The sequence below is a fragment of the Rhinoraja longicauda genome, chromosome 11 (assembly GCF_053455715.1).
Source record: "Rhinoraja longicauda isolate Sanriku21f chromosome 11, sRhiLon1.1, whole genome shotgun sequence".
In the NCBI taxonomy this organism is placed as follows: domain Eukaryota; kingdom Metazoa; phylum Chordata; class Chondrichthyes; order Rajiformes; family Arhynchobatidae; genus Rhinoraja; species Rhinoraja longicauda.
Window position 1 is genome coordinate 22745880 of NC_135963.1, and position 18830 is coordinate 22764709.

An 18830-nucleotide genomic window follows, 5' to 3' on the forward strand; every position below is an offset into this window, starting at 1 on the left:
TGGAAGCTTTTATTACTCCTCCCGTGTGCCCCACCTGGATTCATGCCTACATTCCTTCTGTTTTCACAATTCGCATCTCAATACTTTTGTCTTTTCATCTCTAGCCTCTGACCAACCTCTGCCCATCAAAAGCTTCTCTCATCTGTATCTATCAATCCATTGCCAGGTGTTGTCCTCCTCTCTTCCAACTTTCTGCCCCACCACACAGTTTGAAGAAGAGTCCCAACCCAAAACTTCAACGATCCATATTCTCCAAAGATGCTGCCACTGAATTACTCCAACACTATCTTTTTTTGTAAGCCAACATCTAGTTTCTTGTTTCTACTTTAGAAAGCAATTGTGTCAGTGGGATTTCACAGCATTTTTTTCCCTACCAATTATTTCAGAAAGTATACACCTTGAACTAATAATTGCTGTTAATAAACTCACTATTTACTTCTAACATAGGTGGCAGATACAGCTCCACTTTGGGCATAACAGCAAGTGAGAAAGAAACAAAAACACACGATTCAGATGAAGATGTTAGTGTGGACTTGGAAGGATTATCTGACAGCCCACCCGAATTAAATCTGAGTGACCTATCCTGATGATTAGAGTCTCTGTCAAGTCAATTTTATTTGTATAGCATATTTCTGGGAAGTGGAAACCTGCAAGACACCATTACTGCAATGTCTCTGAACAGCATCTTTTACATTTTGATAGCTTAAACTCATTAAAAGGAGTCTGAATCAAAATGATCCAGTTCAAAGACTGGAGTTATTATTTTTAATGCTGTAAAATCGTATCCATACCTTCAGTAAACAGTAACATTGAATTAATTTTTATGCTACCGCTATGTTAATTAACATTAGTATCTTAAGTCCTCGTCTATTTGAAGATTTATACGTGTTACAGTAGGTCCTACTAAACATCAACAATTAGGACATTTAAATTAGTAAATGAAGATTGTGGTATAGTGCTGTGAATTCATTGAGCTCTGAATTTTACGTGCTTTTGTTTATAAGGCTGCAGAATAGATAGTAAACATGAGGTAGGGGAATTACCTAAGTTGCAAAAGTAAAAATATCCAAATTTAAATTGGATTTGCAAAATTTCCGTTAACAAAAGAAAAACGGGGTGCAGGCTTGACATCTGTTTGCATAAATACAGAACTGATTTATTGGAAAATTGCTCTGGTGCCAACCCCACTTTCCATTGCATACTGCAAAGGAAGGAAATGGGAGCTCTTAAAAGTTACGGAGTGAATCTCAAGCTGTATTTGCCCATGGATGTGGGCTACAGGTAAATCAGAGGTATGGGCCTGAACAAATGGTTCTGTACAAGGTTGATAGGAAGAGTAAAAAACAGGATATATAGGTCATAATTATAGCAAAAATTAGGCCATTTGGCCTATCACGTCTACTCTGCCATTCAATCATGTCCTCCTCCAGCAGAGATGAGTTCCTTCAAACAGACCAAAGCATCCTTGTATCCTGGAATCCAGCTGTCCTCAGTCACTACCTACGTCCAGCAGATATCCACTCATCTAGTTTGTACCAGCAATGACAGCCACTTTGATAATTTGAAAGAACAATACAGTCATTTGCATGCTAGAAGGTAACCATGTTTAAACAATCAATGTGCAACAATATTGCTTAAATACAAGGTGCAATCTTTGCTAAAAGATTATTGCAAAAAGAAAATATGAATGGTAACCTACACAAATTTATAGTTCTTAACTCTACAGAGGAGCATTCTGCTCTTTTTCTGCATGTCAGTGAAGTGAAAATTGGTTATTTTCACAGCTGACAAAAAATATGACTGCTGGAAAGGTTGATTTTATACCCTGTGATAGGCATTGACTGGGTATAGAAACTGTTAATTTAACTTAAAACAACAGTCTTCTATAAAGTACATCAGCGATAGCTGCAGAGATTGAAAAACTAATGATAACATAAATATACTTAAACAACAGTTTATTTCTTTAAAAGGAAACATTGTTTTAAACAGGCATTGTACTATTGTATGTTCACTGGGCATTTTAGAAACTATGACAAGTGTTATCATGTTTTAAAAGTATGATACTTTTTTAAAGACATCTGCTATACATAATATAATTGAATCAAATCAACGTCATTTGTACATTTTGCATTTTAAATATTAATGTATAATATAAATCTGGAGAACAATTCATTTAATTATTCAATAAAAATGTTTATGTTTTGCATGTCTCAATAGTCATCAAATGGAATGAATGAGGATTTTCTGTCCTCGGGTAGTCAATCTTAATGAGGCATGTCCTGAGAGTTCAACAGAACATGATTTGCAGAAATGGACAAAGTAACTCAGCAGGTCAGGTAGCATCTCTGGAGATCACAGATCAGTGAAGTTTTGGGTCAAGATCCCCTTTTCAGACGATTGTGTAGAGGGGAGAAGAAATCTGGAAGAGGGGAGAGACAAGACAAAGTGTGGCATGTAATAGGTGGACACAGGCAAAGGGGGGTGGGGAGTTAATAGGCAGATGGTTGGAACAACGGGCAGAGATAAAAGCAAAAGGTGCAAGACAGGAGTTGCGAATTGTGAAGCCAAGAGGAGGAATGTAGTGGAAGCAGGAGCATTAGTTAGAGGTTACGTAGAATTGTAGAATTCATTGTTCATACCGTTGGGTTGCAAGATACCTATGGTTTGCAGAAAGATGGGTGGACCTGTTCTTAAATGGGTCTACATAGATAGAAGCCCAAAACTATGACTCCCAGCTGTGAAGGATTCAGGAAGAGAACATTTGATGTGCTCGTATTCATTTTATTGTCAGAGAACACAAGGAGATATAATAAGAATGGAGGGTTATGATGGGATAAATCATGAGGGGCTATTTTCTCAGATTAGGGAGTAAGTGATGAGACATTATCATTGCATGATGAGAGAATCGGCCGGTTAATAGAAAACAACTATTCAAGTATGGAACACTTTACTATAGCAATGGTTTGACCATAGATCACTAACCTGCAAACGAACACTGGATGCAAGAATAATAATACTGCCTTGGGACAAAAGCCTGGTAAACTAAATCTGTTTGGACTGCTCAGATTAAATGGTTCCTTTGTCCTGTGATTAGCGAAGTTTGTATAAATTGACAGCAGGTAATTCGATAATCAAAAGGGAGCTAGATTAATTAACAAGCAGAGAAGTTCTGGTTTTATTTCAAATTTGAATAAGTGAAATCATGATCGTTATATCAGAAAGCATGCATGTGATGAATAAGGATTAGTTTGGTCCATTATATGGGAGGGGGAACATTTAAGCGATCATTGAAAACAAAGTGAAGCAGTTTACCAAGCTAATCAATAACTGGATGCAATTAGCTCCGTGCAAGTGCATTGGTATGAACAATTTATTATTGTACAACATCTAGGTAAATGCATTGGTATACAGTTCATGAATAGTTCGAGTCTCACTGGATATTGAAAAAATATCTAAATAAAATTTAAATAAATCATTTCAGTCAGCCAAACTACTATTTTTTTTCTCACTTTTAGAATCTATTTAAAGGTTAAACATGAAGCAACACGCCCATATGATCACCCTTGACTCAGAATACAGTGAAAACTGAGATCTGCAGCTGTGTTTGTAATGTTTTCTTACTTTATGATAATCATCTCTCAGCAAGCTGGCATTATTTCAGTTATAGTAGCCACACATGGACGTGTTTATAGATCCTGAATATATGGGATTTTTCTTGGACATTAGCAAAGTAGACTCGGCAACCATATCCTCAAACACTTGCTCAGTCTGCCATTCCTGGATCTGACACTCTCCAAATAGGAAGAGAATGATTCTTTCATTGCCTTCACCGAAGTCCAGATCACAGAGATGAGGATAGTTTGTTTTGTAGGAAAATAACGCTTTGTGATACCCAGGGGAGTTTGTTAACTCACTATATCTCTTAGCCAAACTCATCAACGGTTGCAAATTATGAATGAATTTACACAAGCTGAAGGGAAAGCCAATTTATTAAGAAAACAAAAGACAATTGTATAAAATTAACATTCAATTCATTTCCTAGTTCTTGCCCTCAACATATTCCATAGGAAATTAAAATTACATTTATGCTTGCAGCAGCAGGTTATTCTGCACATCTTTGATTTTTTTTAAGACGATTTGAATAGTGCATACCATGTTTCCCCTCATAATTTAGAAGTATATATTTTGCAATTAAATGCAAATCACAAAAGAATAGTAAATAATCAACTTTTTCCAAAGTATTATCTGATAAGCAAAAATTACAAATTAGCAATACCAACAGACTGATAACAGTGTATAGGATAGGAAGGAAAAGGGGCATAACAAGATTTACCAGTGATACAAGTGCTATTTCAATTCTGTATGTTTAAATTCTTAGTGCTATTTTGGAACTTTCCTTTAAAGCCTTAAATCTGTCGTTAAAAGTAACTTAAAATGTAGATATCAGGGACGTGCAATACAAAGTATTGCCATGTTACTCCACACAAAAATTGCACCCTAAAACTTAAATTTCAACTGACATGTACCATACTGAAACTGTTCTTTAAAAATTGGACAAGATTTGTGCTCAAGGCAAAAACAACATCTTTACAAAGATACTGGCAACCTTTCACCCACAAGTTATCTAGTTCAAAAACATTGCAGATTTTGTGTTGAATTTTAGTCCTTTGTAGGTTTTGCAAGATTTTAATCAACATTCGTGTCATACCATTGTTAAAAAATGGCTTCTAATATTATTTCAGAATTTCTACACGGAGTACAAACCTGACAAAGAAACAATAGGAACCTCCTGGTTCCTCTTGGAGGCCTGGTTATTACCATTTCGTAAATATATTGGTTTGCACATAGCTATTTGAAAGTAACAATTGCACAATTATTTCTGGTGACCAAACCTTCACTTAGCTAATTGATGGTAGGAAGCTTTTCTGCCAGACCTGCTTCCTTACACTAAGTATTCAGCTTTCTGGAATCCAGTCAAAATATCTCCAATGGCATTGTATGGGTTTACTATTACGAGTTTATAAATGCTGCTCCTGCTTACAAAAGTGCATCACTTGGCTTTGCCAAAGACAGCTTTGCAAGATTCAGGAGTGTCATTTAAGATGATATCATGCAGGATCCCTGTAGTAACTTAAATGGTAACATATGACTGCACATTTTAACTGGAATATGGAACTATGCATGTTTTGTAAGGAATCTCATGATCTGAAAAGCATCGGATCACAGAGCTAAATAATAGGCTGGAGCAAGGCCATGTAGAAGAAAGATCATGGCACACTTGTAATTGAAAATATAGCCTTCCTCATATACATCAAATGAACCACACATTTTTAATTGAAAGCCTTGATGCTGGAAATCTCACATTTAATGATCTTGCAGATAGAAGATATAAATGGAAAAAGTGCGAAAACCAAATTGTTGGAATCTATATTGATAAAAGTAGTAAGAAAAAGTACAGCAGTTAAATAGAAACAGATCTTGCTCTTAAAAATGGATTTCCATTTCAGACCGTTCTGTCATTGTGAGCATTGTGTTGTTACTTTTTTGTCTCAGCCCTTCTTAATCTGTTTAAAACTTTAAAAGGTCAAATGCCAAAACACTATACATTAACAACAAATGGCATTTGGGGAGCTGATCCACAAGCTATTCAACATTTTATAGTTTGAACTAAATTATAACAGTACAACCATTAACGTAATTGTAAGGTCACTGACCTTTCTAGCAATCAAAACATTTTGGCATTAAGGCCAGATCTCGGAGTCAAGTCGTCAGTAGGGGAAAAGGCAAGTGTTTTTAAAAATAATATTTTGTGGAACTTTTGGAAAACATATTGCTAGTGTCTTTTCAGTTTGCCAGCCAATATACTATACGGTTTGGGTAAAAGCATTTTTTCTCAGTCATGCAGAAATAAAATTAGGTGACAATTCAATGAAACAGAAATCTCACGAGTTCAGTGCACGTTTTGCATATACAGGATGGATACATTTCTAGCCCTCAAATAAAAATGGACATTGATAGCAAAATTAGAAATGCATATATTTTATCACTCATTTATTTATTTCCCTTCATACATAGTATTAGCCTTGCTCTGCATTGGATCTTGGTCTTAGATGGTATCTTTTTGCTGGTGTCTTTCTAGGTATGACCTGATAAGAGCATATGATGCCTTCCACACGGCTGCTATTTTTCTGAACACAAGATGCTTTATAATGCCATTTCAAATTATTATCCTCAACTAAAAAAGTATATTTTCTAGTCTTCTAACCAGCTTTCCCACCCACTCCTCCACTTTGTTCATTCTCCCAATGCCTCTGATTTAGCAGATTCTCTGGTGATTCCGGGAATTGCAAACATGGCCTGTAAATGTCAGAGTTTTCACTTAAAACGCAATACATGCTTGTTCGAGCTCCCTGAAAGTTACTTTGTGATAAAATAACATCCTTTCAACAGCAATGTCTCAGTCAATGTTTAGATGAGTTAATTTACAGTTGGAGAGACATTTAAAAAAGCAATAAAAGTTTTCCTCATCTAAAATATTTTAGAGACACAGAGACTGCTGATGCTGGAATTGTGAGAGAAGAAATAAAGAACTGCTAGAGGAACTCGATGGGTAGGCAGCATCTGTGGAGGCAAATTAACAATGTTTTAGGAAATGTCCTGACCAGAAATATCAGTCTATTTCCCTCCATAGACACCAAGTTCCTCCAGCAGTTTATTTAAATGTAACCAAATTAAAATTTCTTGAGGGTTATAGAACAACTCCAAAATCTAAGTAAGTTTAAGGAATCAATACTGAGAGACAAAAATATTAGCATGTTTATCAGAATTAGTTGCTTGTGAATTTGATTGTATTTAAAGCTCTTGTCAAAAGAGTGAAAATATTTCCATCCTTTTTCTCTTTACATTTTGCTATGAATCCAAAAATCCACCAGGGGGCATTTGTACAATATGTTCACAAGTTATTCTGTACAGAAACATTACATGTGACCCGAAACGTCACCCATTCCTTCTCTCCAGAGAGCCTGCCTGTCCTGCTGAGTTGCTCCAGCATTTGATGCCCATCTTCGGTTTAAACCAGCATCTACAGTTCCTTCTTACACATTACAGGTTAATAATATCTTCATGTTGTTCAACCAGATTCATACATGATTTCAAATAATAAATGGCTAAAATGGAAGCCCAGTTCAAACATCAAGCATTTTACTTCATATTATTTTATATTCTATACACTGCTCAGACTTCATATAAATGTCCCAAAACAAATTTAAAACCTAATAATTAATACCGAGGCTTTGTGTAATAGATTAAAAAAAATTAAAATTCTGATGAATTTAACTGCAGATTTTTCCTTTATCTTTATTACGGAGACACGGTGGCACAACGGTAGAATTGCTACCCTGCAGTGCCAGAGACCTGGGTTTCATCCTGACTACAGATGATGTCTGCACGGAGTTTGTACGTTCTCCTCATGATCTGCGTGGGTTTTCTCCAGGACCTCCAGTTTCCTCCCACACTCCAAGGACGCACAGGCCTGTAGGCGAATTGGTTTTGTCTGATTATAAATTGTCCCTAGTATGTGTAGAATAGTAGTAATGTGCTGGGATAGCAGGTCGGTGCAGAGTTGGTGGGCCAAAGGGCCAGTTTCTGTGCTGTATCTACACTACAAGTAGTTTAAAGAGTTTTGCCTAGTGCAAACGTGCTTAACACCCACTAGCACACATGTGCATAAGCAAACAACTGCCTTTTTTCGCTGATGAAACTCAAATAAAACAATTTCCACTGGTATGGGAATCCAGACAAGGAAGCTTTCAATGCCTTAAAATTACACCAACACGAGCCAGAAATGAAAAATACCTAGAGATATTTCTATTTACATCCCTGTACCCCTCCAACACCACTACCACCCTCCATCCCCTACACCAAGGCTAGTTGAAATGTAGAAACAAGGAGCTGCAGATGCTGATTTGCCCAAAAAAGGCAAAGTATTTGGTGCCTTTTTTCGTAAAAAGGCTTGTGGAATCCTGGAATTCACAGCCAAAAGCTGGCTATGGATGTGGTACCAAATATGTTTCCATATCAAGATTGATGCCCTTGTCCAATATAAAAATTCATAGGGTACAAAACAAAAGCAAGTAAAGTGAGTCAGGGTTACAAGTCAACCACAATCTCACTGAATGGCAGAACAGGCTTCTGGAAACCAATACTGTACTCTTCATCCCAGGGATGGTAGGATCGCAGGAGTTTGTTCACTTGATCTAAGCAACATTGAATGTAGATAGAGATTACAGCAATGCAGAAAGATGCTGAATGAAGGTCAGACAACATTTAATTCAGTATCAATTTTTAAAAAAATACATGAAGCTTGGCAGTAAAGAACTTTTAAAAAAAATCTTAAATACAGGGACAAAATTACCTCAACATTGATCGAGACCTTAATCCATCTCCGTGGCAACTCTTAACACTTCCACGTTATGAACAGTGTGAAATCCCTTGTGCAACTGTTTTAATACTAAATTCACACATGAAGTGGCAAAGCGGCATCTGTTAATTTTAAAATCTGTATATTACACCTACAAAAGCTATTACGATCAGGGGATTAAAAGTTAATCCCCCATATATTAAACTGATTGATTAAAATTAATTTTGTAGCCAGCACATTAAAATTAAAATTCCAATTGATCTGTCCAAGAACAAAGCAAAAATCTAAAAAGAAATTGCAAACCAAAATACTCATAACCAGATTTGAGTGGGATTGATATTGAAAATCAGGCCCAAAAGAACCCCAAAATATTCATTGTGCACTGGCCATTTTAAAATTAAAATAGACCGATCTCTTGTCTTTTCCCAAAGGCCACTCCCAAAAATTCCCTATTAAAAAACTGGATTTAGAAAATCAAATATGATAGGAGGCATCAAAGTCAAACAAAATTGTTAGAATTTAAAATGAGCTTCCGTATTACTTGCTTCACAAAGATTTTGGTCCTTTGTTGAAGTTGGTCCTTAGAAACTGTTCATTCAGAAATGCAGCATAATGTCATCACTGAACCAATGAGTGCAGAATTTCTATCTAAGAGAATGTTCCTCAAAGAATGTTTAGCAAAAACAAAACAAGAAAAGTATTTGGAGCTGGACACAATTAAGTGTAAATTGTTGACTTTGCTAAATCTGAGCAACGTCTTAAATCTAAAAGTTTCAGCCGCAGCTCAATGCAGTTTATGCCTTTGGTCCCATTTCCGCACTACGTTTGCTTTTAACAATAGTCTGATTTGATGAATCCTAGTGCAAAGCCTGCAATTACCAGAAGCTCAGGGGTCCAAAAAAACAAACGACTCTCTCCAAAATCCTTCTGGGATTTTTCACAACATAAATGAGGATAGTCTGCTCATAAAACATTAACATCTTCAATGATGCACCAGGTTGAGAATGAGAACGAGTGGCTGAGCAGATGGGAGAGAGAACAACCCCACCCCTCCTCCAGTCTTGGGGGTCAAGCCAGGTAGGACCATCCAACCCAGGGCTGTGGCTGGGAACAAGGCCACTGGCCCACCCAGGATGAGACGTTGAGCACAACTTCCGTTGCAGGGAGGTAGCATTTCCTATCCAAACCAATTCTAACAGCCACTCGGAGAAACAGTTTACTTTGCCCAAGTCACTCAGAAAAATGTAAACATTCCTTTTCCTAAAGAGAAAGCACCTTCCTCAGAAGGCAGGTGTTTCCACTTCATGAGTCAGGAAACAGACATATTCTCTTCCTGTCCACCCCTGTGCCAGGGAGAAATGTACCCACCAGCTCTACCCTAATGTTATGCAACATATCTTTCCCCATCAGTACTGATGTAACACAGTAACAAAGCCATCCCCACCACTGTGTAGTTATACAGTATCAGACCCATCCACAGTACAGTATCCTGTTATACAGTTAAACCCGTTTCCAGTGCTGTACCTGGTTATTCTGTAACTTATGCTGCAACAGACCCTTTTCACCAATAATGTACCGTTAAACAGTAACCAAACTAGCCTACCAGCACTGCACCCCAATATCATGCAGTAGCAGACCCTACCGCACCAGTGCTGTACCCTGTTTTACAGTAACTAGACCATTCCCCACCAGTACTGCACCCTGTTCTACAGTTACAGACCCAGTCCAAGTTCTGTAGTGTTAGTTACAGGCCCATTCCCAGAACTGTATCCCATGATGCTGCAACAGACCCATCCCCACCAATATTGTACCCTGAATTTACACAGTAACAGACTCATCCCCATCAGTATTATATCCTGATATCATACAATAACAGACTGTAAAATATCCCCACCACAGTATCCTATTATACTGTAACAGGCCTATCCCCACCAGTACTATACACAAATATTGTACAGCGAGATCTGTCATCAACAATATGACGGGTCCACAAATGGATAGGGACTAAAGCCTCCATAAAATTCCTCACACATTACAACCTGTCATTGTGATCCGCTCTTTTTGAATTGGGGCTATCCTACTAGTTCCCATGAACCGCTGGCAAGCCTACAACCAGGACAGCAAGCATGGCAAGCTTCGAGACGGGATGGAAAGATACCTGGTCAAGCCGCGGGGACAAGGAGCCATCTTATGGTCTGGTTGTAGTCTGCATGCAACATGCTCTGATTCGCAGCTGTAGGTTACGATCCAAAACCTCACCTATTCCTTTTCCCTAGAGATGCTACCTGACCCGCTGAGTTACTCCAGCATTCTGTGTCCATATTCTGAGGAGGCAGACTAGGAATGCAAATACCCATTTGCAAGTTTGGAATTCTGCTAAATTCAGAAATTTCTCATCCCAATAGTAGGCAATGCGAACAACTTAAAATTGGAACTCAAAACAATCTGTTTCAGTTAAGGTACTAATTCCATAACTGGATGCCTGAAACAATTATATTGATCCAAGAAATTGTAAATCTTCAGGGTGTTTGAAACTAACAACAATGCTAGTCAGCGGGGACCCTAGATACCAGCTCCTTCAGCTTGTGTTTGGATACCTGTAACATTTTCTACAAGATGTCCCAGTGATGCAGAGAGTAAGGTCAACAATATTTTGAGTCTACTAATAGTTAAGAGAAGATTGCCCATTGCTTCATGTTTGAATAAATAGATTACTGGTAAAAAGTCAATGGATATAGAAAGAAATATTGTGTGGTGTGATTACATCAATTTTGACCAATGTTCAATCCTAACTGAGCCACAAATCAAAATAAAACAGACACATTTGAACGCAAATTTGGCTCACACTAAAAAAATCTGTAAAAGTCCTCAACATCCCAGCCAATAATACTCCAAAACACAATGCTGTGCATGTTGATGAGATCTCTTCTTTGGCAGCAGGAGATTGTTAGTAGCTGTAGAGAGACAATGGAGTGTCCTCTTCCATCATGTCATCCTAGAAATGGAAGAAAATATTAGTTTAGAAACCAAATAAATTACCTCCCTTTAAAAAAAAGCTCCATCTTCATGAACTGCTCCAGGTGGGAGTCTGGGAAACTACTTGAATACGAGCAGCAAAAGCCTTTTATTAATTAGTCGTAAGATTATACAGCATAAAGCTGGCCTTTCTCCCCGACTCCATGCTGACCTTCAAGCAGATCTACACACTGCTCCCATTTTATTCTTGTTGCAGTCTCATCAACTCCCACAACACTCCACTACTCACCTCGAGGCGATTAACAATGACCAGGTTAACCTACTGACCCAGATACTTCCTGGGATGTGAGAGAATACCAGAGGAAACATGCAAACTACACACCCTCAGCACCAAAGGCAAAAATTGAAACTGGGTTTTTGGAGCAGGGAGGCACCAGCTTTAATAGCTGCACTATTACGGTCAGCATTAATCTTGTGCCACAGCAGACATTCCACCTGCAGAGCTTCTTGGCAAAAATATGCCAAATGATTCTGTACCAGGGCATTGCTCAGATTGTAACACCTTCCAGGATGGGCTTCGGACAAAACAGCCATAATTAAGAAATGTCAGAAGAAAACACACAATGGAGGTGTTTCATTTTCCGATTTTAACATAATAACCAGCAGTCTTCGCTCTGATTCTCGTAGGTCTTTAAGCCACTAAATCTAGCATTTGAAAAAAAACATTGCAGAGATTAAACTACGATTTTCAAAATCATTGTTTTCTTAGATGCCAAAATATTGCTTCTGGTGGGTTTAAAGGCGTACCCATTTATAATGGGAGTGATATGTTTAGTCACAAACAACGAGTCATTAAAGTGCAAATTATCAAAATCCACCCTTTTAAATGAACAAAGATGTCATCGGGGAGGAAGTGTTATAGGAAACTAACAGGACACTTTGAGCAATTCTGCACGATGCAAAGGGGACCAGGAATCGCACCGAGGTTCTGCTGTCGTGGGATCAGTAAAAGAAAAACAACAAAAGCGAACAGCAGGGCAGAACTGGTCATGACGCATCTCCCAGTTTCTGCCAAATTCAACTTTGCCTTATATGAAGTTGAATCTTCAGCCATCCCTTATAAGGAAAGAAACAACCAGGCATTTCTACACAGTTTTGGCTGCAGAGTCTCAGTCAGACTCCTACTTTCCAATGTTAGTTGGTGCCCTTAAGGAGTTAGCTCATGGGTCCCACTGGGAGGTTATGGTCAAACAGGGACCTGGATCCTGGAAAAGTGCATTACAAGAAAATCTGTTGTATCTTTGACTCCGAAATGGAGGAAAGAATCTTTGATAGCCAGTTCAAATGGCACTTCTGTACTCCAGATTTGTGGAAATAGAATGCCCTCTAACTCATTCAATGAACACTATCTGGGCACCAGCTGGCACAATGGCAAATGTTTGCAGTACAGATCATTAACAGGCATAGAAATAACACTCCACATCAAGAGTTACAAAAATGTGCTACAGTCTATTGAGTGCAGCTAATTACAGCAGGAACATTCCTTCCTCAAAATCATACTTAAATTGAATTATACTTGGTACAAACTTAAGCATATATTCAATACATCTGATAATTCGGTATCAAATGAAGTTCACCCATTTTCTGATTACATAAAAATAACTGCAGATCAACTCTAATCAAATGATCAATTCTTCATCAAACCATAAAATTTCAATCACTCCTTTACAACTACAAATATCAATCATTATAATGGTGTAAAAATGAAAATAGCCTTGTAAAAAGGTGCATAGGTGAAAGTCACTTTTGTTTGTTATATGGAGTTTATGTTAAAACAAATACATTGAAAATAAGAATTATAATGCCAAGCCAGTTAGCCTCTTCAGTTTTCTTACCATTGGAAGTTCATGAAGTCGCCTAAATTCTGGTTGGTGGACTCGCTGCCGATATTTCAGAAATCCAAGAAGTGAAACAATTCCAATAATAATGAAGAAAACTGTGATCATTCCTATAACCAGTGGGTCCACTTTGTTTTGGCTTGGATTAGAAATTGGCTTCCCTATATTTAAAGAAAAAGGAAATGATACTTCTACTAGAACAGCGTCAGATCAAGTAAAATGGAGTTCTCCTCCACAGCACCGGCAAGCAGCCTATGTCCCTTCATTAAGAGCCAGAACGCTAATCTCGCTATTTAAAAGCTCAGGAACTCTCTCATTGGTTTCTATTTTGTAGTGCCAGCACAAACACTGCACTCCAAGGACTCTCCAAAATTAATTTCAAATGTTGCAAGAGAGGGGCTTAAAATGTTTAAAATAAATGGCAGAGATTTTTTTTAAATGTGACTCTAACATGTGGAATAATCATGCCCAGAGATTTAAAGAAAAATGCATGGACAATGGCCGAGAGTGATGTGCTGAGGTGGACAGAGTGCCGTAATATTACAACTGTGGAAACAGATCATGTGTGTTATGTGTGGATCTATAATCTAGAGGTCAGATTGTGGGCATGGGGGTCACAAAGTATCTAGGTACAGTTTCACAGAGTGGCGGAGGGAAGGAAAGAGGAGTCAAAACTTGACAAAGTGTTATGAAAACAACAAAAGACAATGTCCCCCACAACTGACCGAGTGGAGTAAGTGGGCCAACACTAGACTCACCACAGAAACTCCCTGGAAAATTTTAAACAAAGTAATACTCTAACTTTGCGATTTGTCAAGGACATTAAGTTTTCACCATCTCTGAATATATGATACAAGAACCACTAAAAGCATTAAACAAAGTTTGAATGACTTAAAGTGGCCTATAACCCTGCAACCATATCATATCATCATATATACAGCCGGAAACAGGCCTTTTCGGCCCACCAAGTCCGTGCCGCCCAGTGATCCCCGCACATTAACACTATCCTACACCCACTAGGGACAATTTTTACATTTACCCAGCCAATTAACCTACATACCTGTACGTCTTTGGAGTGTGGGAGGAAACCGAAGATCTCGGAGAAAACCCACACAGGTCACGGGGAGAACGTACAAACTCCTTACAGTGCAGCACCCGTAGTCAGGATCGAACCTGAGTCGACGGCGCTGCATTCGCTGTAAAGCAGCAACTCTACGGCTGCGTCCCATTCAGTTGAGTGGGATTGAGAATCATCTGCCAGGTTTAACACATTGAGTGTAGACTGTTCAACATGAAAACTGAAGTAGTGGATTCCATTCTGCCATTGGACTCCAGCAACTAAGCCCAGCAGGAGGTAACTGGCAGAGACTGGTCCCCATGTTCGTAAACCCTGGAGCTCACTGGAAGCTCAGTTGAATACTGTTGGGTGTAGAACTATTAGTAAAATGTGGGGATATGTGCATCCGTAGGACAGTACGGAAGTACAGAGAAGAGATCTTTGTGAGACATAGTTAACAATTTGACTATGGGGAAAGACGTCGTCCTTCCAAATCTTCTATTCCATTTATCAATAGGTGGGGTGAAAGGCAAATAGAAGAGTGGTTATAAATGGGCCATTAACAAAATAAAAGCTAAATGACTGATTGACCATTCTTATCCTACATTCCAAAGCAGCAACAGGAACACAGGACAGTTGCTTGGCTACAGCACTTCTTGAAGGTAGAATAGATTGTAGGGTTAACCAAATCTCCAAAGTTTAACAGAGTGCTTTGAAGACCAAATAAATGTACAATACACACATACATATTACAAAATGATAAGGAACAGGTTCAAGTCCTCTATCTAAAAATGTACTTTACCTGTTAAATGGATAAGTAGCAGACAAGTAAACATTAAATATTTCTGTAATTATTGGACTCAGTTAAGTTATAGTGATATTTATTAATTTTATCAAACTGCACACAGTAAATGTCACAATGAAACACAAAAGCTCCCCGAAGCACATTTTCTATAATTTCAATATTTCCCCAAATCATATTAAATTGGTATACTATTGTCATGTGTCCTGAAATAGACAATAGACAATAGACAATAGGTGCAGGAGTAGGCCATTCAGCCCTTCGAGCCAGCACCGCCATTCAATGCGATCATGGCTGATCACTATCAATCAGTACCCCGTTCCTGCCTTCTCCCCATACCCCCTCACTCCGCTATCCTTAAGAGCTCTATCCAGCTCTCTCTTGAAAGCATCCAACGAACTGGCCTCCACTGCCTTCTGAGGCAGAGAATTCCACACCTTCACCACCCTCTGACTGAAAAAGTTCTTCCTCATCTCCGTTCTAAATGGCCTACCCCTTATTCTCAAACTGTGGCCCCTTGTTCTGGACTCCCCCAACATTGGGAACATGTTATCTGCCTCTAATGTGTCCAATCTCCTAATTATCTTATATGTTTCAATAAGATCCCCCCTCATCCTTCTAAATTCCAGTGTATACAAGCCCAATCGCTCCAGCCTTTCAACATACGACAGTCCCGCCATTCCGGGAATTAATCTAGTGAACCTACGCTGCACGCCCTCCATAGCAAGAATATCCTTCCTCAAATTTGGAGACCAAAACTGCACACAGTACTCCAGGTGCGGTCTCACCAGGGCCCGGTACAACTGTAGAAGGACCTCTTTGCTCCTATACTCAACTCCTCTTGTTACGAAGGCCAACATTCCATTGGCTTTCTTCACTGCCTGCTGAACCTGCATGCTTCCTTTCATTGACTGATGCACTAGGAAATATAGTGAAAAACTTTGTTCTACATGCTATCCAGACAAATCAAACCATTCATGAGTGTAATCATACCACACAGGTGTAACAGGTAGTGCAAAAAAAAAGGGAAAAGGAAACAGTGCAGAATATAGTGTTCACGATTATGAGAGAATGTGCAGATAAACCAAAAGTGCAAGGGCCTCAACAAGGTAGATTGGAAGGTAGGCACAAAATGCTGGAGTAACTCAGTGGGTCGAGCAGCATCTCGGGAGAGAAAGAATGGGTGACCTTTCGGGTCGAGACCCTTCTTCACTGATGTCAGGGTAGGGGGCGGGACAAAGATAGAATGTAGTTTGAAACAGAAAGACTAGTGGGAGAACTGGGAAGGGGATAGAGAGGGAAAAGCAGGAACTATCAGATTAGAGAAGTCAATGTTTATACCGTTGTGGTGTAAACTACCCAAGTGAAATACGAGGGGCTGTTCCTCCAATTTGCACTGGACCTCACTGACAATGGAGGAGGCTCAGGACAGAAAGGTCAGATTGGGAATGGGAGAGGACATGCTGAGCCACCGGGAGATCAGGTTGGTTAAGACGGACTGAGTGGAGGTGTTCAGCGAAACGATCGCCGAGCCTGCGCTTGGTCCCGCCGATGTAGAGAAGTTGACACCTGGAACAGCGGATACAGTAGATGAGGTTGGAGGAGGTGCAGGTGAACCTCTGCCTCACCTGGAAAGACCGTTTGGGTCCTTGGATGGAGTTGAGGGGGGAGGTAAAGGGACAGGTGTTGCATCTCCTGCAGTTGCTGGGGAAAGTACCTGGGAAGGGGGTGGTTTGGGCAGGAAGGGACAAGTGGACATGGGAGTTACGGAGGGAATGGTCTCTGCGGAAAGCAGAAAGGGATGGAGATAGGAAGATGTGGCCAGTATTGGGATCCCGTTGGAGGTGGCAAAAATGTTGGAGGATTATATGCTGTATGCGACGGCTGATGGGGTGGAAAGCGAGGACAAGGAGGACTCTGTCCTTGTTATGGATGGGGGGAGGGGGAGCAACAGCGGAGCCGCAGGATATTGAGGAGACCCTAGTGAGAGCCTCATCTAAGATGGAATAGGGGAACCCCCATTTCCGAAACAATGAGGACATCTCCGATGCCCTGGTATGGAACTCCACGCTGGAAATGTCAGCCATTTAGTTCAGGTAGCCTATGCTGCTGTTTATACTTTATACGTTGCTTGAGAAATAAATTGGTTTCTATATTACCTACCATTCACCATTTTTTTGGCATTGTCCGCACGGTCCCCACTCTGCTGGGTCGAAAATAATGTGGTTGCTTTGTTGATCATTGTACTACTTGTGACGACGGTTTCTATCGTGGCGTGGGTGGCCCTGGGCTGGTTGGTGGAGGTGCTTTCTGTGATGGTGGTGGTGGATATGCCTGCAGAGCTACTGGGTGACACTGCGATCGGCATGGTCTTGGTTGGGAGCACTGGCTGAGTTTCAGATTCTGCCGTCAGCATAGCAGTGGTCAACTCTGAAATGAAAACACAGATACTCTTTCATGCAAACTTATTTAGGACAGCTGAAGGCCTAAAGGCCTGACGTACTTAAAGGTTCTGAGCTTCACATTAAGTCCAAGTCTCAGTTATTGATTTTGCATTCATATGTTAAGAAAACTTCAGGTAAAAACCACCAAGGTTACATTTTGACAAGTAACAACAGCATTTCACAGAAGGAATCTCACATTACTTTGGTCTCTCTTTGTATCATACTACCAGTTACACTGGCATTTTTCACTCCCAGGTTTTAAGTGTAAATTCCTTAGCCTTATCTTTGAGCCGATTATGCCATCACATCATTGTAGGAGCAGCAGTCCAACCAAGGCATTGGTCCAAAAATCTTGAGACAGTGATGACACCTCAACGTAAGGAATGACATGCAAATTGATATGATTAATTCACGAGAAGAACCACACCTTTATCAAAACTTCTCCAGTACACGGCTCTACAAAAACAAGTTAAAACAAGTTTTCAGCCTCCAAAAAAAGATAAAGAGCTGGTACAACTCAGCAGGTCAGGCAGCTACTCTGGAGAACATGGATAGGCGACATTTTGGGTCAGGGTCCTTCCAAAAATTAAACAAAAAGTCTGAAAATGGTGGATTCAAAGCAATGAAAAACTAATGAACATCCAAGGGGCAAACGGTCATCCCGAAAATGATAGGGAAAAGTCTGATGGCCTACAACCTAAGGTTGTAAAAACAGGCTGAAGAGAAAGTAGATGCATTCCTTGTGATCTTACAAAGGCACTTGCGTTCTAGAAAGACGGCAGCCGATTGGAACTGGCTGAGTTTTAGAAGGATAAGATGTGACCGCAATGAAACAGACTAAGGGGACTTATGTCCAGATGTAGACGGGATCATTAAGGAAAAAATGTGTTGAGTAATCAAGGTCGAGTGGAGGAGAGATTTGTTCTTTAAAAGCCATGAATAACTGGAAATTCCTAATCCAGACAGTTATTAATGCCATTATTGAGTAGATAGATATTTTGGATTACAAAAGTTAAGGTTTATGGGGTAAATAAGGATAGCACAGTGGCATGGCTGGTAGAATTTCTGCCTCACACGGCAGAGACCCCTGTTGGATCCAAAGCTCAGGTGCTGTCTGTGTGAAGTTTGCATGTTCTCCTTGTGGTCACATGGGTTTCCCCTGGATTCTCTGGTTTCCTCCCATATCCCAAAGGTGTGTAAGTTTGTGGGCTGATTGGCCTCTGTAAATTGCCCC

The 18830-nt window shown here is 39.6% G+C and overlaps 2 protein-coding genes across 2 annotated transcripts in view; one reads left to right on the forward strand and one right to left on the reverse strand.

Annotated features, from left to right (window-relative positions):
- Positions 1–2183, forward strand: part of LOC144598367 (uncharacterized) — a 26973-nt gene extending 24790 nt beyond the window's left edge. The window contains exon 13 of the mRNA XM_078408448.1: positions 448–2183. Within this exon, the coding sequence (XP_078264574.1) occupies positions 448–587 (140 nt within the window). The 3' untranslated portion in view covers positions 588–2183. The remainder of the gene's footprint in view (positions 1–447) is intronic.
- LOC144598368 (uncharacterized) overlaps positions 1840–18830 on the reverse strand; it is a 51252-nt gene continuing 34261 nt past the window's right edge. Inside the window, exons 3-5 of the mRNA XM_078408449.1 lie at positions 17316–17582; positions 13291–13454; positions 1840–11414 (exon numbers count right to left, since the gene is read on the reverse strand). Of these exons, the coding sequence (XP_078264575.1) occupies positions 11367–11414; positions 13291–13454; positions 17316–17582 (479 nt within the window). The 3' untranslated portion in view covers positions 1840–11366. The remainder of the gene's footprint in view (positions 11415–13290; positions 13455–17315; positions 17583–18830) is intronic.